Below are 20,962 nucleotides of genomic sequence, written 5' to 3' on the forward strand. Positions count from 1 at the left end.
GAACGGAGAAGCTGCACCAGCCTTGAAAGGTCACTTCTGCTCCCCCCAAAGTCTGCTCATCACCTTCCATCCGGTCTCCAGACCTCTAGAAGTCAGAGTCTCAGGACGTGGTACTTAGCGCCTTTCTCTTATGTCCTCTCTCTCTTCCTTGAGGACTTTATATAGGCATGGTGCTTTTACTATAATCCAAATACCCAAATCCAGAATCCCAAATTTATGTCTCCAACACTGGCCTTTTCCTGAAGTCCAGGTCCCTATAGCCAACCACTTACTCATTCCCCTCTGGGATGTCTAATAGACATTTAAACGTATCATGCTGGAGATAGCTACTGGTCTTGCCCCTCTGCCCCAATCATGCTCCCCTCAAAGCATCTTCATCCCAGTAAGTGGCACCCCCTCCATCTAGCTGCCGGCCAGAGGGTGGTTCTTCATTCCTCCATTTCCTTCACACTCCACATCCAAGCTGTTGGTGTATCTTGTTGGCTTTACCTCCAAAGTCTGTCCCAAAGCATGTCCCAAAGTAAATCCCAAACCCATCTTTCCTCCCTTCCTCCCTCTTTTCTCCCTCTCTCTTTCTCTTTCTTTCTCTGTGTGCTATAATAGGAATGAGGTAAAAGAAAACAAATTTCTCCCCCTTATATAGTATCTTCTTTTGAAATATTTTTATTTCACTTCTTCTAACAGCAATATAGAAACAAAGAGTCATAAAAAATAAGATTATAAATTGTCCATCAATTATGTAATAGCACTTGATATTGCTACAGGGAGGAGGCCCCGGGGCCGGCCCAGGTCCTCACAAGCCTCCCCAGGCTCCCCGGGCCTCTGTGATCTCTGCTGAGTCCATGAAGGCACCACACACTGCCGTGCATGGCGAGTCAGTGGCGACCTCGTGGTTTACACCCGCGGTCCTTGGGGGTTACACAGAGATGGGCAGATGATGAGTTAAACTACAAACAGTATTGTGTACACGTGGTGGGCCAGAAGGTGGCCCCAGGATGCTGGCAACACAGGTTAGGTGGCAGGGGACCCAGAGACATCGCTTGAGCCCCCATAGCAGGGACTTCACAACAGGGAGCTGACGTGCGGAGTTATTTGTGTTCCCTGTGGGAATAAGGGAGCTAACAGACGCTGGATGATGAGTAAGGAGACGCACCCAGGCTCTTCCACTCTCATCTCTGGTCCCTTCCTCTTTCTCCTCCATCCTCATCCCCAAATTAAATTCTCTTGGGGGTGAACTAAGCAAAAGAGCTGAGATGTCTAACCTATTCCAAAAAGTGTGCCCCGATCTCGGTTTGCTCTCAGAGAACAAAGAAAGGAAGGGGACATTACGTGAGCTGGACAACTAAATTGCCAAGGTTGACACCAATTCAATTGGATTGACAAAATCAACTAAAGCCACTTCAGTTGAATCCAATTTTTTCAATTCCTGTAATGACTGATTTCTAGAAAGAAAAAAAAAAAAGGCAATTTGGCATTATTTTCAGAAGATGGAATGGGCTTTCCCGTGTGGGTGTATGTGTACCTGTGTGCCTCTCCAGAGCAGGTGGCGTGTGGAGGCCACCCTGACCCCTGCCATCTCAAGGACGTATCTCAGAGAAGACTGGCGAGAATACCTCAGTAGGACTTGGCAGTCCTCGTACAGAATCCCTGAGGAGAGACAGCTCGGGGTCGAGAAAATCCCCCTCCCTTCCTGCCTCAGGGGGAGCAGGTCTAAAAGGTCTGGCATCCCACCCAGGTCTCTTCTGTGGACCAGTCCGCTGGTCCTCAGTCACTGCTCAGAGTCAGGCAGAAAACACCTCTTATCGACGTTGTTACACCTTTTGCGAAGGAAGCATAAAGCCTCTGGCTCTTTGAAATCACAAGGAAGACACCAAGTTCTTTTCTAACTAGGGACCATTCATTCACGTCCTCGCACTGCCAGCCCATTAAAGAAAAACAACCTTCCCAGTGTAGGTCAGGGTGTGTGTGTGTGTGTGTGTGAAGTGTGCGCGGGCCCCAGCGAGACTATACGAGAGGATGAAACATGAAAGAACATCAGGACACCTTACTCTGACCATGGAAGTGTGATTGGTAATACGTGTTCTGTGGGTCCACTTTCCAGGCATTGCTCTGAGTTGGACCCAAATATTCTGAATTGCAAAGTGAGAGGTACGTGTAGGGGCTGCGTGAGGTGGAGAGTAGAGGGCTTGGCGGTTTGTGGGTTTGGCAAAACATTAGGACCGTCTTTGGGGTTCAAGTTCATTGACACGTGATCTGTCTAGGCATTCTTAATATTGATTTAACCTGTTGATAGTAGCCACTAAGGAGCCGTGTAATCTGAGGGAAGTCATCCTCTTTCCCTGGTTTCACTTTACTCCTTTATGAACAAGAAGGCTTGAACTAGATGACGTCAAAAGGTACCCCCAGCTGGGGGGAGAACCTGCGCCACGTGGCATTCCGCGAGGCTAACTTTCCTTGCTGTTGAGGTCTCAGTCCTCATGCTTGCTGGGCCTCATGCTTGTCAGTAGGGAGAACCTTTTCAAATCAAATCCTAAACTACTGAACTTGACCTACCCAACTGGCATCACCATGTGGACAAAAATCAAACAGTTGTGAACAAGTTAGCAACAGAGTAGTAACAGTCTGATTCAATTAAAATTAGTGATTTAAATCAGGCACAGAATGTCAGAGGAGGCTCAGGGTGAGCTTCCGAGCTCCCTCGAGTCTTTCTGGGGGGGCGGGGTGGGGCAAGAAGGGGACAAAGGTGATGCCACCAGGAGAATTCGGTGATGGGAAATCCATGGACAGATTTGCCTAGTCACTCGGGCACTCCCCTGGAGGTGCAGGGTGGCGGCAAAGGGGCTCTTTGGGACGGGGATTGGGGTGTGCGGCCAGGGCAGGCAACAGAGAGGGTACCTGTGTTTGCCCCGCCCCCGCTGCCCGGGTGTGTCCTGGCACGCGCTGAAAACAATCGACGTAACACCAGTAGTGCCAAGGTCTAAGAGTGACCACAGCCAGCGCCCAGCAGGGGCGCTCCCGGCGGCTGTAGGGCCTGCGGTCCCGAGCTCCACTTTGTCGTTGCTCCTGGTTTTCCTTTCCTGGTGGGTCCCTGACAGGGCTGCTGAGTCACCTGTCTACGAGCCCGTACTTAGAAGACGGCAACAGCAGATGGGCTCACCTGACATACCTAATCATCTGCTCCCTGGATGCTCAGTGCCCTTGGGGAAGCTTTCTGCAAGAATCACAGTGTTTGGGGGCCCCCCTTTGGGATCCCAGATCATAGCACCAGTGATTCCGGGAAACAGGAATGGGGGGGGCAGGGAGGGGAGGATGGAGACGTGTCATGCTGGGAACCAGGTCTCATTGAAGATTTGGATGGAGCGGCCCTTCTGCAGAACACTTTGGGTCACGGACAGTCAGAGGGTTGTGGGGCTCCACAGTTGGGGTCCCCTGAGAGAGCACCTGCCGTGGGTCTGAGGGCCCACGGTTCACCAGCCACAGGGAAACCCTGCCTCGGGGGAGACCCACTCAGGGTAACGCAGCCTCAACGCCCTTCCCACGCCCCCTCCCCGCCTCCCAGACACTCTGCTCTGGTCCCTCCGCCCCCTTCTAGGGCTTCTCAGCACAGAGAGAACCTCCGGGAGTTGATGTTCATCTTGGTGACTCCAATGAGCTTGAGTGGGGTGGAGAGACTGAAGGAGGAGGCGAGCGGGGAGTCGCAGAAGAGATCAGACAGCTCGTCCCGTTCCTCCAGCTCGTAGGTGGCATCGTTGAGCATCCTCCTGTGCAGGTCACAGGTCTGCTCGATCTTTAGCTTGTTGATGTCACTGCGCAGGCGCATGAGCTGTCTGGCCAGCTGCTGGTCCTGCAGCCGCATCTCCATCTGGAAGGGAGGAGGGGGAGGCATCAGCAAAGAGCTGGGCTGGGGGTTGTAGTTCCATAGTCTCTGACAAACACAGACCCGCTGATAGGAGACCTAATTAATGGCTTGCATCATCAGTTGGTCCACCTGGAGATATTGGCACATTCCCTGCTCAGGAAGGTGAAAAGACACACACAGCAAGATGATGAATGGGGACAGATGGGTTTCCCAAACAACTTTGTGCTAGGCTAGATACTATGCCTAAATCCTTCTGGAAGAGGCACATGCCAGTCCTGGCTTAAAGATTCAGTCTCATTGTTTACAGATACATATAGGTGGAGTAAGAGTATAAAGGCACGCACGGGAGTGGTAAGTGCCAAATTCAGGAGCATGATTACCGCTGGGTGGGAAGGAAAGAAGGTGGTTGGGGAAGGTTTACGGGGGCTTCAGCTGTATGGGTAATGTTTTATACCTTATGTTGGGTGGTGGGTATACTGTTAGATCATTCTTTAAGCCTTTAAACATTTTAGAATGCCTGCAATATATTTTTTAAAGATTTTATTTATTTGAGAGAGAGAGAGCAAGCAGGAGTAGGGGCGGAGGGAGAGGGAGAGAGAGAATCGTCAAGCCGACTCCCTGCTAAGCCCTACTTGGAGCTCATGACCATGAGCTCATGACTTGAGCCGAAGCCAAGAGTTGGACCCTGAACACGCTGAGCCACCCAGGCGCCCCTGCCTGTAATATTTCTTAATAAAGTTTCAAAAAAGCCAAATAAATATGTAAATATATGCTAATATTTACTGAATGTTTTACTATGAACCAGGCACTGTTCTAAGCTCTTCAGGTATGTATTAGTCTTCTCAGGCTGCCGTATAAAACCGCAGACTGGGAAGCTTAACCAATAGACATTTATTTTTCATAGTTCTTGTGGTCAAGAAGTTCAAGATCAAGGGGTGGGCTGATTCTATTCTTACTGAGGACCTTCTCCTGGCTTGCAAATGGCCATCTTCTTGCTGTATCCCCACATGCTGGAGAGAGAAAGCTTAGCTTTCTTTTCTTTTCATAGGAACATTAATCTCATGACGGGGGCCCCACTCTTATGACCTCAAAATCTAATTACTTCCTAAAGGCCCACCTCCAAATACCATCACACTGGGGGTAAGGGCTTCAGCATATGAATTTGGAGGGTGGGGCACAAAGATTCGGTCTATAATGGGTATATCAACATGCTACAGTTACTCTTCACTGCAACTCTGTTAAGTAATATCACCATCATCATCCACAAGTTAGAGATGAAGAGGCAGAAGTTTGCGAAATCAGTCACTGTGTCAAATCACAAAGGGTATAAATGGCAGAGTTGAGATGAGAAACCCAGACAATCAGACTCCAGAGCCCAAGCCACCGACAAGGAAGTCCTGCCTCTTCAGGTACTGTTGAGTAGGGGGGATATGGAGTTAGTCCCTGCTCAGTGGACTAACAAAAGGCTCATGATCTTTTCAGTGCCTCAGTGTTTTTTTTCTATTGAGGAAGGGAAGTGATAATAACCCCACACCTGGTCTAACATCTTTACAGTTTCCAAAATTCATCTGTGTGCTAACTTTGTTAGTACTGTACAGCCAGTCCCGAAGGATTAGCAGGGCAGCTTGGCTGAGTAGTTTACAAGCCTGGAAGAGTGTCAGTGCGTTCTCGGTTTCACAGTTGTGCCATGACAGAGATGGGGACTGGAGCTCACAGGATCTCAGTCTCCCAGCACAGAGCCCTTTCCAGTAACAACACTTTGTCACTAAGACAGGTCCTCAGCTCCTCCTACTTGACACGATATTTGATTCCTTCTCACTGTTTACTCTTTCTGTCACTGCAAAGGGTTATTGTTTTCACAGTTTTGTGTCTTCAAGCTCAGCCATGTCCTTCACCTGGTGCTTGGAACCGAACTGACGTGGAGAAATTAACCATGAGATCCCAGAGGGACTCTTTCCATTGTTATGCAACTGAACACAAATGGTCTCCGTCTCACTTTTCCCCTGTTAAGGTTTGGAATTCAGTGCATTGCCTGGTAGAAAAATAAGCGACTTCACAACATAGAGCTTAAAATTAGACCTGGAAGCCACTGCCAGCTATATTTGGTCAATGGGTTTTAATGTAAAATAAGGATAGGTTTTTGCTGACAGGTATTATTTACAAATCTGTAGTGTTCTTCTACCTTTGTTTATAAACCTTATAAGAAAAAGTGACAAAGGGGAGTGTTCACAAGGAGTATATTTACATATACATATGTAGCATATGTAGTACATAAATACACACACACAAAAATAAAATAAAACACCAAAAAAGTGTAAAAAAAAAAAAATAAGCGACTTCACCAGTAAGCATTTTATTGTTCTTTTTTTTCTCTTTCATTTTTTAACGTATTTCTACAAGTCCCTTTTCTTTCCATTTTTGCAGATGAGAAAAATCATGATAAAAAATCTTGCATGGAGATCAGCAAAGTATTTAATGGCAAAATTGGGGTTAAAGTTCATAGCCCCCAGTTTTTTAGTTTCTTCTCAATCCTTGGGCATAAAAACCCAAATTTATTGCCAATCAGAAATTCTATTGGGGCGCCTGGGTGGCGTAGTCGGTTAAGCATCTAACTTTGATTTTGGCTACGGTCATGGTCTCGGGGTCCTGGAATCCACGCTTAATGGGGAGTCTGCTTGAGATTCTCTCCCTCTCCCTCTGCCCCCACCCCTGCTCTCTCTCTCTCTCTCAAATAAATAAATAAATCTTTAAGAATATTCTATTGATTTAGAATAGCACCAAATTAATGATGGCAGGCTCATCCCAGGGCAGTTGGTCATTCATTCATTTGTTATGGAGCCCTTGGTCATGCCTGGAAGTGAGCTAGGTGTTGTCTAAAACCCTTGTGAAGGAGATGGTGGTCAAATTTGTCTGAAAGACAATGCCAGCTTATACCCATTGCTTTATCTAATAGGGTCTTTGAGGAGTTTTGATTGAACCACTTCTCTGGGGGTATTTTATAATTTGAAGATAGAGCTCTTTGAAAAGATAGGAACTTCATGGTTTAGGTTTGAATTTTGGTCCCAAGAATTGGATCTTAGGTCTGAAAAGATCCTTTAAAGTTGGAGAATTTCAGGTTTGAGCAGGTGTCTGGGAGCATCTGTGAGATATGGCCTGCAGGGGTGCCTGGTGGGGGAAGAGGTCTATTTTTCTATGGCCAACAGATCCAGTCAGAGGTCAGAGAACAATTTAGGGTTGAAATTCCATCAGAGTTAGCTGGAAAGAGGGGTTAGTGTAAGGCACGTGTCCAGTTCTCTTTGACTGGACAAAGGCCACCTCGGTAGGGCCACTTCACACTCATATAGCTTGGATTCATTCAACTCTGCATGAGGGAAAGAAGAGAAATAAGACCACACTTCCAACGGGGCTGAGGATTCTGGCCATTCTGCTTGTTGGTGCCCCAAAGCACCAGGAGGGAGACTGGGAAACTGCTGTTTTCCCAGCAGACCCTGGTTCTGAGGGTGCCTCAGTGTGAATAGCTGTCCTAGGAGTCACTCAGAGCATATCTTTTGTTATGATCCCTGAATGTAAATCCGCCGCTGCATCTGATGCTCAGAGAAACAGTGTTCCAACACCACAGGGAAAACCTGCCATGTTGGCCCTATTCTCACTCACTAAGGGATTTTCCAAGGGTGATTCTGTGCCTTAAACATTAATTTGAGCCCCCCACCTCTTAAAATGTAACTCTGCTGTAATCAGACCAAATCCATACAGAAATGAGCTCCCACAGCTAAAAAAAAAACCTAAGCAAAATGTGCAGGTGCCCCCCCCCGAATTTTTTTTTGTTGTGGTAAAATACACAGAACATAAAATTTTTACCATCTTCATTACTGTTAAGTGTGCAGTTCAGTGACATTAAGCACATTCTCATTGATATGCAACCATCCCCACCATCCACCTGCAGACCTCTTCACCTTGTCAAACTGAAACTCTGTCCCCATTAAACTCCCCCTCCCCCTCCCCCCAAAACCACCACCATTTCACTTTCTGTCTCTCTGAATTTGACTGCTCCATGTGCCTTATATAAGTGGAATCATACAGAATCTGTCCTTTTGTGACTGGCTTATTGCACTTAGCATCATGTCCACAAAGTTCATAGAGCTAAGAGGCTTTTTAGATTTTAACCTTTTCAGAAATGTTCCGTGAACTTAAGTCTTTGCTGCTCCTGTTTGCCGTGAGTTGGAAGAATGGCAGCTCCCGAGGAAGGTGGGAGAACTGGGACGGGGCCTGGGCTGGGGATGGAGGCCCTCCTGCCTTTTTCTTTCTTCTCTGCCAAGGAGGCACTCAGGCAGCAATGACCTCACACCCCATCTTCTGCCACCTACCGTCAGGTGCATTTGACACGTATTACTTCACCGCATCGGCTCACAGCTCTAGATGAGAGGTATTTCGATCTGTGTTCCAGATGAGGAAACCAACTTAGAGAAGTTTAAGGGACTGTCCAGGATTGGCCAGCCGGGGTGTGGTGCCCTCGGAACATATCAGAGCCCAGAGCTGGGGGCCTCTCCATGGCTTCCTCTGATCTGGAGGTGGGCTGGGTCCCAGAAGCAGTAAAAGTGGGAAACCCATTGCTCTGGGGTTAGACCCTGGGTTCCAGTGGAGCCCCCTCCTCACTAGCTGTGTGGCTTTGGCTGAGTTACTAACACTGCCTAAACTTGTGTCTTCATCTAGAGAGAAGAGATGCTGTCTACTCCAAGGACTATGAGAAGCATAGTAGATAATAAGTGGTAGCCACATGAGCTGATCGCTGCCAGTCAAACAGAGGTAAGAGGTTCATCCCTCAAGCTTTTTCTCTCTGTGCCAAGGTGCAGACCACAGAAACTGGCCAGAACCTTCCACTTTCAAGACTTTATTAAAGCAACTGAGATGCTGGCCCTAAAGCCTGGTCCTGGTGACTCAACTATCAGTGTGGGTTAATGCTCTCCCTGGCAGACTCCACTGTAGGACGTGCTGATTTCTAGTTCCCCTTCCTAGGGTGGCCTGTTGTTCCTGCAGAATAAAGGCGCCTGCTGGATCCTTGGAAGAGTGCCTACAATTGCACTAATCCTGTAATTAGGGCAGAGTACTTGGTGAAAGGGGGAGAAATGTCAGTGTGTGGTGGTGACAGGGCGTGTTCCTACTGGGTGAGGAAGCACATGAAGGAGAAGGTGGCCGATCGGTGGCCTCGTAGCAACAGGGGTGCTTGGCTGGAGCCAACGCAGGTGGGATAGCCAGCCGAGGAAATTCATGGAAGGACCTCATGGGAGAGCGCTCTGCTGGGAGGTCTCTGCTGTGGCCAAGTCTCAGGGGGAGTTCGAAGACAGGCTGACTCCTACCTCTGGGTGGGGTGGGGTCAAAGCCAACGTTGCAGTAAACTGATGTGGAGGCAGTTCCTCCAAAAATGAAACATAGGAGGGCGCCTGGGTGGCTCAGTTGGTTAAGCGACTGCCTTCGGCTCAGGTCATGATCCTGGAGTCCCGGGATCAAGTCCCGCATCCGGCTCCCTGCTCGGCAGGGAGTCTGCTTCTCCCTCTGACCCTCCCCCCTCTCATGTGCTCTCTGGCTCTCTCATTCTCTCTGTCTCAAATAAATAAATAAAATCTTTAAAAAAAAAAATGAAACATAGGATTGCCACATGATCCAGCAATGCCTCTTCTGGGTATATCCCTGCAAGAATTGAAAGCTGGGGCTTGAATATTGACTTGTATACTCGTGTCCATGGCAGCATTAGTCACAAGAGACGAAAGGTGAGAGCAACCCGTGTGTCCATCGATGGAAGCACAGATAGATAAAATATGGTCTGTCCGTACAGTGGCGTATCATTCCGCCATCTTGACATATGGGGGGCCTTGAGGATGATATATTAGTGAGAGAAGCCTTCCACAAAAGGCACAAGGACTTTACAATTCCACTTACATGACGTACCTAAGTAGTCAAACTCACAGAGACAGAAAACCAAATGGGGGTTGCCAGGGGCTGGGGGGATAGGAGAATGGGCAGTGAGTGTTTACTGGGGACAAAGTTGCAGTTGGGGAAGAAGAAAGCCCTTCTGAAGATGGACGGTAACGGCTGTGAATGTACCTAATGAATTGTACACTTAAAAATGGTTAAAATGGTAATTTTATATAATATACATATATTTTACCACCATTAAAGAAACAACAAAAGCTACACATTTGGGGTGGTCACTCTGACCTGGTTTGCCCAGGACCTTCCCAGTTTTAGCCCCCCGAGTCCCATGTCCTAGAAGCCTCCCCGGTCGCAGGCAAACCCCCTCCCTGTGGCACGTGTGGACGCTGCAGGCATTGGTGAGAAGGACCCCTCTTGGCCAGAGGCCTGTCTGTCTGTGGGACACATTCTTTAACTCAGGTGGCACTGGGGACCCACCAGACCCTGAAGGAGGCGGAGTGGTCTGGGAGGTTGAGGGCTTCTCTGAGGTAGGTTGGAGGAGGAGGGACCACAGAAGGAGGGGCTCAGACCAACCCGCAAGGGGAAGAGAGTGTTTCGTTCTTTGGCAACGGCCCCTGCGGCATTTGGAGAAGCGGCATTTTTGTGGCAATCTGGATCATTTGCTTCCTTCCCCAGCACCCCTTGCCCACTTGCCCTGTGTTCACTTGCTCAGTCTAAAACCCTGAATGATGTCTTGGTCTTCCAGGGAAGCTCGTATGTCCGTTTCTTGAATAAAGTCTTAAAAGCACGAGGTTCTGGCTAATACCTTTATTCCTAGTTGCCTGTGGGATGTGCTAGAACACTTTCTTGGGTCTGCTCTCTGCAGGTCTAAAATGCCCTGAAGATTTAAGGAGTTTGGAAAAAATACAAAAGACCGGTGACTAGCAGACCTTCAGGAGCACAAGAAGCAATTCTTCTGAACATGCCGCCTTTGCCCGCCCCAAACCTATCTCTAAAGCTCACCCCAGAGAATGCCCTATGCCCAGGGCAAACCAGAGGGGCTATGAATGAACTGGATTGAGGCACATTGGGATTAGCACAGATCTGGGAAGACAGAAAGAATCCCGAGCTGTTCAAGTGCATTTAGTTTAATCCCTATTTCTGAGGCTCGGATCTAAGCCACCCCAGTCCCACAGTCACGATCAGGCTCTGACTGATGTTGAAGGGAGACGGAGTAGAAAAATCCAGGCCATTTTCTCAAGCCGCCCGTGAAAGGGCAGAATGCACTGTATTCTCTACGAGACGTCATTCTTGAACCTTAGAAATAGTTTTTGTAAGCTGTCTGGTGATTTATATAACTTAACCGAAAGGTCCAGCTTATTGTTTTCATCAGTGCTGTGTAGGAACACACTTAGAAGCCCAGAGAAAATATTATTCATTATTTGATCTTGGGTTTGGCTTCTGAGAGAGAGTCAAAATAAGGCTGTTAGGAAAGCAAGCAAGTGGTGTCACTGAAATGTGCTGCTGGAGGCGACTTTAGGGTCTGGGAAAAAATTAAAAACATTTTTTTCAAACACCCCTAGAAACCAAACTGCTCGGGGGCTGATTTTCCAGCAAAGCTGTTGACTCGAGGGAAGGCTGGAACATGCTTCTCAAAGGGCTCTCCGCCGGTGGCAGCAGAAAACTCTTCCGGGAGCAGCTCATGGCTGCCACTCTGATGCTGCTGGCCTTGGGCGGGCGCCACGCTGTCCCCGGCCCAGGGCGTGGGTGGGCCGAAGGGCAGCACGGCTCCCATTACCGGGCAGAAGATGACTCGTCTGTCTCCGCTCCTCCGAGGGGCTCTTGCGCTCCCCCTGGAGCCATGGTCCGCTGGGAGGGAAAGTTTGAGCAGAGCCCAGAGCCAGGGAAGAGAGCAGGACCCTGCCAGGAACTGTCCGTCCTCTGTGGCAAGAGTCAAGCTCTGCGTGTATGGCCAGGTCTCTGATTTTCAAACTTGGAAGGTCCGAGGCCAAACTGCATCTTCACCCACGAGGCTGGCCTCTCAGAAGGACAGAGCGATGCATCCTGAAGAGCCCCCAGATCCATCCCCAGAGGCTCTGGGTTCCAGTTTGCTTTGGTCTGAATGTTTGTGTGACCCCAAAATTCACAGGTTGAAACCCTAATGCCCCATGTGATGGTATTTGGTGGTGGGGCCTTTGGGATGCGCATAAGTCATGAATGGGATTAATGCTCTTCTAAGAAACTCCAGAGAGATCCCTCCACCTCTTCTTCCACCATGTGAGGACTCAGCGAGAAGTCTGTGACCTGGAGGTGGGCCCTCTCCTGACCGTGCTGGTCCCCTGATCCTGCCTTGCAGCCTGTGCAAGGCTGTGAGAATTCGATAATCTGTGGTTGAGAAGCTACCCAGGCCGGGGGATTTTGTTGCAGTGCCATCAAGAGACTAAGACACGGTCCTAGATCAGCCCCTAGTGAGATGAGTGGCTCTGGGCTGTCATGTGACCCCTTTATGGAAAGGGGATGCTGATCGTCTTCCCCACCTGATAAGACTGCATTCCGGACATGAGGTGGATCCTGGAGGCTGCACACCCAGGAAAGGAATCCTGTGTCCTCTGAGTGAGAGCAGAAGAGATGGGCGCTGTGGCCGGGCTGGGAAGGACAAGCCCAGACTGGCATGTCCACAGTCACCCCTCACCCCACACTCCACACTGTGGGTTCCTTCCTGCTCCCCCCGCTCACTGTCTGCACTGAGCCCTACGCTCAAGAGGCTGATGGACAGGTCTCCCCCTTCTTCAAACTTTTCAAAGGTACCACCAGCCCTCCTGGCTCTCTTGCTCTCTCCAGCCTCAGCTCTCCCATTCTGAGCCTCTTACCCTTCATGGCAGTGACAATGGGTCCTTATTCCCTCCCCTAGAACCACTCCTTCCCATCCCATCATCCTTCAGGCCCAGCTCTAGCCCCCAAGCTCTGCAGGTTTTTCTGCAGGATGACTTTCTCGCCCAGGCTACCCTCCAGGCCTCCAGAGAGGCAGTGAGTAGAGTGAACAGAGCACTGGCTTGTGGATTCAAAGTCCTCCATTTACCACTCACTGGTGGTGCAACTCTGGGCAAGTTGCTCAAGCTGTCTGAGCCTCAGTTCCCTTATCTGCGTAATGGGCATAATCATAACATCTGCTCTCGAGAACGACATGAATAACACATATATAAGACACTCTGTATAGGACATGAGGTTCCATAAGTATTAGTCCCACTTTATCCCCCAGAACTGCAGAGCTAAACATTTAGTTATTTCCTGTATGCCACTTATCTCTCCTACCAAGTTACAGGAGTACTTGAGTGCCGAGGCCTCGTATGATTCTTCTTTGCTCACCAACAGGGCCTGGAGCAGAGCTGGTGCCAAATCATGCTTCCCACACACTTTGCAGATGATTACTTACACCTGACACCTGTGTCGCTCCTCACACTTAAGCACAGCCCCGTGGGGTTGGCAGGGTGGCGTTAGCATCCCCTTTATCACGTGACTATCTGGGTTCACGGAGCTGGTAATGCTAAAGCACTTCAGGATTTGAAATGGAGGCAGGGGACCCTCCCAGGCAGGGTGTCCTTCATTTGGCCGATGTGGGGCCTTCCCCAACTTCCCGGCCACTGCCCTGGATAGCCAGCGGGGGGTCTCGTGGGACCGACAGCCAGTCTTAGGGCTGTGCCACTCAAGGCAGGCTGCTGGAGCGAGGCTTCCAGCCAGACTGCAGGGGGGACTGGCTCGGGGACTGTGTTCCTGCTCCCCCATGAGCTCCTCGCACTGCCTTCACATTGTACCTACAGGGAGCGCTACCAGTCCCAGGCGGGGATTGCGCTTCCTTAAGACATTGTCTGGAGATCTCCCCTCTTGTGTTCCCTCTCTCATTCTCTCTCTCTCGCTCTCGAATAAATAAATAAAATCTTTAAAAAAAAAAAAAAGACATTGTCTGGAGATCAATCAGCTGTGGCCAGGGCAGCTGTCAACTGAATGAAGGATGCTGAGGCGCCCTGACTTCCATAGAGAGCCCCGAGAAGACCTCTTGAGCACCTGCGTTGGGACTTCTAGACTTCTCCTGGGTTCTGGGCTTCCAAGCTTGGACACGGACGGAGTGGGAGTTTCACACCGGATGCTGAGCCAGCCCACGAACCAGCCAGAAACACTGACTGACCACGAGTGAGGATTGCTGCTTGTGGGACGAGAGCTCTCTGGAGCTGGGGCTTGTATGAGTAATCAAGGCTCCCGTGCACCTGTAGTTTCTATATATAGATTCTCACGGTGCCTTCAAGAGGAAGTGAGGCGAATCTATTCTCTGCCCCACCTTCCAGGCATGATGGAGGCCATTTCGCTCTCCAAAGTCATTTCACACTCCATTAACCTGGAGCCTGCCTCCTTGGAAAGAACAGATGGTTTGGGCCTCATCTGCCTGAGGGAACTCGCAGCAACTTAGGGCACCAGGGTGAACACAAAACCCACCTCGGGAGAGTATTTGCTTGCCTGGGAAGCGGCTGTGACCCAGCGCCACCCCCCCTCCCCCATAGTCCAGAGTTAGGGCATGAGTCAGGGCTGCCCCCTCCCCCACACGCCCCGGGTGCTTAGTAAGGTCACCAACTGGTGAGTGCTGTGGAATGTGGCCAGCAGTGGCCCTGGGGGCTGTTGGCACAGTGTGAGCTGGGGGTGGAGGGGGTGGGGTGGAGGGCAGGGCCCGAGCGTGTGGCAGTTGACTGATGGGCACCCATGGAATCTCTCCGCATATCTCCTGCCCTCATTGGAAAACCAGGGTGATCAGCCCTTTCGCTCCTCCCTGCTCTAGCATGTGGGGGCTCTGTGCCTCCTTCTAGCCAGCACTGTTAGAACTAGCTCTATCAGAGGGGTCCTCCTCAGACGCTGGTGCTGGTGGGCACGCCTGCCCTGCAGGGGTGCCGTATGGGAGGCCAGGACTTCCCACTGGCTTGGGACTCTCCTTCTCCCTGGGTTGCTGTGGCTCCTGAGGGCCAGGCACTCAGGTGCAGACCTGGAAACCGTTTCCCCTGCTGAGGGCTCAGCTGCCTTGAGTAAGCCTCCCTGGCTCTTGCCCACTCACTGACTGTGTCTGGCTCAGGCCTGTGCCCAGGGACATGACCAACAACAGCCTCTGGGCAGTGCTCAGATTTTTTTTGGCGGGGTGGGGCTGGTGGCAGCTTGGGAACAGGGGTGGGTCCTGAAGCTTATAAAATAATACATCCCTCCGAAAGGGGAAGTTCAGCCCAGGGGGATGTCTCAGGCTTGAACCGTCCCTTCTGCACCTCTGTGTGACCAGACCCGGCCTTTGTATTACAATAATGAAGATTTCTCAGAGGGAGAGGGGAATTCTTGGAAAAAGTTCAAAATCAAGCAAATTTTGGAGAATAACAGCCTAGAGTTCCAGGGGTTGAGAGGATGTGTTGAATGAGCCTAAAACGTCATGAAATATAAAGTGGCTTCATGCTCATTCGATTCCAAGAGCAATTGATTGTATAGCAGCCTTTCAAAGCAGGGGTTCTGAGTTCGGGCAGCTCTGGGTTCAAACCCCCACTCTGCTGGTTGATCTTGGCCAAGTTACTTTACCTCAGTTTTCCCATCTGCAAAATGGGGATGGAACCTACCTTAAAAGAGCACTGTATTAAATGATGTGATGAATATAAATGTGCACAGGACATTTAGTACAGAGTCCCTGACTATCTCGGTAGGTATTTATTATATACACTCTGCCAGGTAGGTATTTATTAGATCCATTTTACAATAACAAAACCTGGGGCTAGGTTAATCGGTTTTCCTAAAGTCACACAGCTAGGGTATAGTAAAACCTGACCGGAAGTCTAGTTTAGTTACAAATTCTATGCTTTTCCCACTCCATCTGTGACTGGTTAGTGATCCAGTTGCATTAGAATCACCCACAGGCACTTGTTAAGTTCCAGACACCGCCCCAGATGTATGGAATCTGAATTTCCACAGAGGGTTGAGAGGGATCTGTATTTTTTTTAGAGATTTTATTTATTTGTCAGAGAGAGAGAGAGAGCACAAGCAGGGGGAGCGGCAGGCAGAGGAAGAAGCAGGCTCCCCGCTGAGCAAGGAGCCCGATGGGGACTAGATCCCAGGACCCTGGGATCATGACCTGAGCCGAAGGCAGAGGCTTAACCGAATGAGCCACCCAGGTGTCCCTGGATCTGTATTTTTAACAAATGCCCTGGGTACCTCTTCCAGCAGTTACTACACACTAACATATTGTGTAGTAGTTATAACCTAGAGGGTGCCCATCAGAGGAACTGGGCTTTCCTTATTATTGGAAAAATGTGATGGGAAATAAGGAGCAGCCTAATGTCAACCACACTTAAAGACATGGATCTGGTTGCTGAAGAAGGCAGGGATTTGTGTATTTCCCTTTGGTTAATTTCATTGTCTGCTGTGCCTGGCACACAGTGACCACTCGGCGTGCACCTCAGCTCCCCAAAGCAGTTTGGAACTGTACTTATCATACCTCTAGCATGGCTCTTGTCACATCATGTCATTGTGTTTTGTGTCTGTCTCCTCCACAAAAGGGAGAACCCCATAAAGACAGGAACCCTGTCCCATTCACCCTGGCCCCCACCTGCACCCAGCTCCTAAACTCAGGCACTCGGTGAACTCTGGCTATACTGATTGAACGGAGGATTGGATCAAAGGTCTCCCCCGCCTGTCTCTTACAGCTCCAGGGCTGCCTTCTCTAGCTATTCTCGGTGGGTACCCTGTCAGGCCTCTGTCTCCCACCTCCATCTCCTTTCAACTTGAAGACAGTCAAGGGAAGGAAAGAGGCAGGACCAGATTCTTGGAGTCGGCTTCATCTCCCTGGCCAACAGTCCCCACCTCGTCAGCTCTCACTGTGAGGGAGGAATTTCTGGGGATCCAGGCCTCAATTTTCTTACCTTAGTCTAGGAGAGTCTACGCCTTTTTTAAAACCTGTAGATTACAAGGTAAGGAATGTGTACCAATTACACTGGCAAGACAGAGAGGAGCTTGGAACTCTTTTTTTTTTGCTTTTCATTTTTAAATCTTTCCCCTTCCTAAGGATATATAATGTATTCCTATTTTAGAAACCTCAGAAGCTACAGAGAAGTCCAAAGAATAACACTGGCACTCAGAAATAAAGGTCACTGATGTTTTGTCCTATTGCCTTTGCTTATAAATACTTTAGTAACGACTGAAGGGTTACTAAAGTGTGTAGCCAGGAGCCTTCCTCCTGCAGGTTGCTCATGCCGGGCAGGCTGAAAGCTCCCAGCTACACGGAGAAGACTCAGAGTCGGGCAAAGGAACAGCTAGACTAGGAACTGGGGACTCGAATCCCAGCTCAGCCAGTACCTCCCTGGATGGCTCTGAGCATATCCTAATCATAAAATGGCCACAGCTGTCCCAGGCCCTGCTACAGGGTGGTTATGAGGCATCGCTCACCCTTTACCCGTGTCCTGATCTGTAATTAGCAGGGTTTTATTTATTTATTTCCTTTAAAGATGTTGTTTATTTATTTGATAGAGAAAGAGAGGGCAAGCGAACACAAGTGGCGGTAGGGGCAGAGGGAGAGGGAGAAGCAATTCTTCCCTCCGCAGGGAGCCCGATGCCGGACCTGATCCCAAGATCCTGGGATCATGACCTGAGCCCAAGGCAGATGCCCAACCAACTGACCACCCAGGAGCCCAGCAGGGTTTTAAATATAGGCTTTTTGACAACTCCTGGCCACACTGACCAGAACACTGAGTGTCAGGACCTATACCTAGTACAAAAGGTAAGCGATCTGGATCCAGAGCTAGGAGATGTGGGTCTATGTCCTGATTTGGCTATATCCTTGCATATGGCCTTGGGCAAGTCACTTAACCTCTCTGCTCTCAGGCTTAGTGTCTTTCTGAGCCTCAGTCTTCTCTTCTGTAAAATGGGAGTAGCAAGTACCTCTAAGCCTTCTCCCAGGATACTGTATGTGAAAGTGCTTTGGGGACCATACCATGCTCCCCAGATGGGAGCATTGTGGCTGTCATCCGACGATGCTCGGTACGTTTGAACTGCCGCTTGGCTGTATCATTCAGTGGAGATACGGAACATTGGCCTTGTTGGCTGTGCCTGGGACACACCAGTCATGTGCTTGCCACCCAGGCAGCACAGGCAAGAGAGGCTTAATCAGGAGAGGCTGAAATCAAGCTGTGACCACAGAAGGGCCAGCTGAGTTCAGGCCCATGACCTCCTGCCACGGCAGGCCCTAGAATTATTAAAACTTGTCAGGTTCCTCTTCCCTTTTTCTAACAACCATAAACACCTTTTGGGGGGCTTTCTGTGGGTATTAAACACCTGCACGAAACTAAAAGAAACGTATCTGCTCACTCCCGAGGATTCTTGCCCCAAAGACAACCCCTTAGGAAGCTGGACTGTTCTGTTTTTAGTTTTGGCACCATGCAGGCCAAGTGGAAGATTTCCCCCCTTTATCTTCTGGATTGGCAAGGGGAACATTTTAGCAGGGCTGAAGAGAGGAGACAAGGGAGCATCCCTTTCCCCCTTGTGCTGCAAGCTCTGGGACCAAGCACAGAGGTTTGCGAAATGTTCTGAATTCCAGACTCAGCTAGAGAACTGAGTCCCACAGTATCTGGGGTGCGCCCTTTCTAGCTCACTCTTTCCTGAAGGACTGCCCCCGCCCCTTGGCCACCTAGTAAGGCCGCCCCAAAGGCAAGTTGCTGGAGGCTGGGACTTTCTGCCACCATAAGCAGTCTGGAACAAGCAGAGATGCACCACGGCCACTGGACTGAGCTCCGGGTCCGTCCCCTGCACACAGAGGCCGTAGCCCCGCCTGCCATAGCCAGATGGAGACAGGGGCCCGGGATACTTGGGGAAGCCAAAGGTCAGGCCTTCCTAGCTTGGAGGAGTAATGCCAACAGGGTTTGAGGATCTCCACCTTCCTCGTATCCTCCAACACATGAGACTGGAGGAAGTGTCTGCCCTACTTATAAGTCCCTGGAGCATGTCAGGAGTGACTTGTCATTTTCCCTGTGGTGAGAGCAGAGAGGGAGAGTGAACCCCCAAGGGAGCTCTTAGGATCCTTTCTTGCCTTGGAAATAAGATTCAGGCAGTCACTCTCTGCCTTTGAGCTGGCCTCGTAGGAGACAGGGGGTGGACTAGCCTGTCTGTCCAGACCCAGCCTGGCCTGCCTCTGAAAGGGTCAACAATGATAACCAAGGCCTCACTGGTTTTATCAACAGCTCCTGGGACAGCCCTGTGGTAATCACAGAGCTGTCCGGGGCCTGCCCTCTACTGGGTACAACCTACTCCGGAGCCAAAACTTCCAACAAACTGAGGGTTTGGCCTCCTGGAGGGAAAGCAGCCACCCGATTGTCTGAATTACAGATTTTTAATCTGCTACCTTAGCCACATGGGGAGAAAAGACAAATTTGCCTATGAGCCTACCCAGCTACAGAGACAACTTAACTCTGGGCTTAAAATAAAATAAAGGTTATCTGAAACTACTTTCACTGGGTTCTTTAAACAGGTTAATTTTTTTTTTTTTTTTAAGATTTATTTATTTGAGAGAGAGAGGGAGCAGTAGACTCCCCGCTGGGCAGGGAGCCCAAAGCAGGGCCCCATCCCAGGACCCCGGGATCATGACCTGAGCCGAAGGCAGACACTTAATGACTGAGCCACCCAGGCCCCCCAAAGCAGGTTAATTTTTAATGACACCTGCAGTGAGTTGACAGATGACAAATTAGGAAAACAAATGACATGAAGTTAAGTGTTTTGACTGAAATTCTAAAAATGTGAGAATGCGTTTGCTGTGCAGATGTCGAACTCCGTATTTTCCATCCAGTCCAAGGATTTTACGAGTTGCCTTTGTTACTGTTTAATCTGGAAGCGAAGTGGGCAGAACTGCATGTTCAAGTTGGCCAGCCTGCCAGTCTGCATTTGAGCTGCTTTGAGCTCAGACATACAATCTCTGATGATCTTGTTCTTGGACAACTCGGTGTGGGATGCTGGGACTTCCTTCCCACAGGCCCATGTACTGACTGAGCCCTGAGCCAAAAGGGCAGCTATGGCAGCAGCTCAGCTCAGGGTGCAGGCCTGGGGATCCCTGGGGCTTCCCTCTGAGGTCCCTTGTTGGTTCCCTGGACCCAGTCCTGCCTGCCTTTCAGTCCTTGCTTCTCAAAGTGTGGTCCGTGGACCAGCAGTATAGCATTACCTTGGAACTTGTTGGAAATTTGGAATCATGGACCCCGTCCCAGACCAACAGGATCAGAATCTTCATTTTACCAGGAGAGCCAGGTGATCTGTATGCACATTAGTTTGGGAGTCACTGCTCTAAGAAGTGCTCCAGAGGTATTTCTGGAGGACAAATCCACCCCTGTCGTTGCTCGTTCAGCATGCCCAACTGGGCCCTTGGTGGGAGGGCCAGCTCTCCTGCTTCTCTCCCCATAGCTCTCCACCCTCAATGGTGAAGGCTGAGTTCAAGCTCTGGCTCTGGCACTTCCTAGTCATACAACCCTACGCAGGGCATCTGACTTCTATGAGCCTCACTTTACTCATCTGTAAAATGGAGACAGTGACAGCAATCATATAGGTCTGACGTAAGACAAAGAAATAATGGTGTGAGGACTGGGACTCTCGTTCAATCTTATTTCTTCCTTGGCCCCCACTCCCATGCATTCTCTTCACTGCTGGCATCTTTGTGAATGTACATTTTTAGGAATCACCCAGCAAGATCCATTGCCTTTGGAAGATACTACATAGCATGGTGGCTAAGAAGAGCATGGGCAACGCAACCAGATGGGCCAGAGTTCAAATTTTGACTCTCTCTCTGAGCCTCGCTTTTCTCCTCTGTAAAATGGGGTTGACAGGAAAGTGATGTGACAATCAAAAGAGGTAAGTAATGCATGTGAAGTGCGTGGCAAACAACACACACTCAATTAGTGACAAATCTCGGTATTTTATTATTATTATTATTACTATTATTACCCATCCCCGGTAGCAGAGAGAAATGGTGGGAAGGGTGGTAAATACCATGCAAATAAACTGGCACAGCCCCCACTCCGGAAAACAGTATGGAGTTTCCTCAAAAAGTTAAAAATAGAGGGGCTCCTGAGTGGCTCAGTTGGTTAAAGCCTCTGACTCTTGGTTTCAGCTCAGGTCATGATCTCAGGGTCGGGAGACTGAGCCCCACATTGG

General features: G+C 49.7%; 1 protein-coding gene across 1 annotated transcript in view; it reads right to left on the reverse strand.

Moving 5' to 3' along the window:
- Nucleotides 1-670: 670 nt before the first annotated feature.
- The window catches only part of FAM167A (family with sequence similarity 167 member A), a 42,728-nt gene continuing 22,436 nt past the window's right edge, over nt 671-20,962 (reverse strand). The window contains exon 4 of the mRNA XM_035022674.1: nt 671-3,862. Within this exon, the coding sequence (XP_034878565.1) occupies nt 3,599-3,862 (264 nt within the window). The 3' untranslated portion in view covers nt 671-3,598. The remainder of the gene's footprint in view (nt 3,863-20,962) is intronic.

This window comes from Mirounga leonina, unplaced genomic scaffold, assembly GCF_011800145.1.
Source record: "Mirounga leonina isolate KUSES-001 unplaced genomic scaffold, KU_Mleo_1.0 Mir_176, whole genome shotgun sequence".
Lineage (NCBI taxonomy): Eukaryota > Metazoa > Chordata > Mammalia > Carnivora > Phocidae > Mirounga > Mirounga leonina.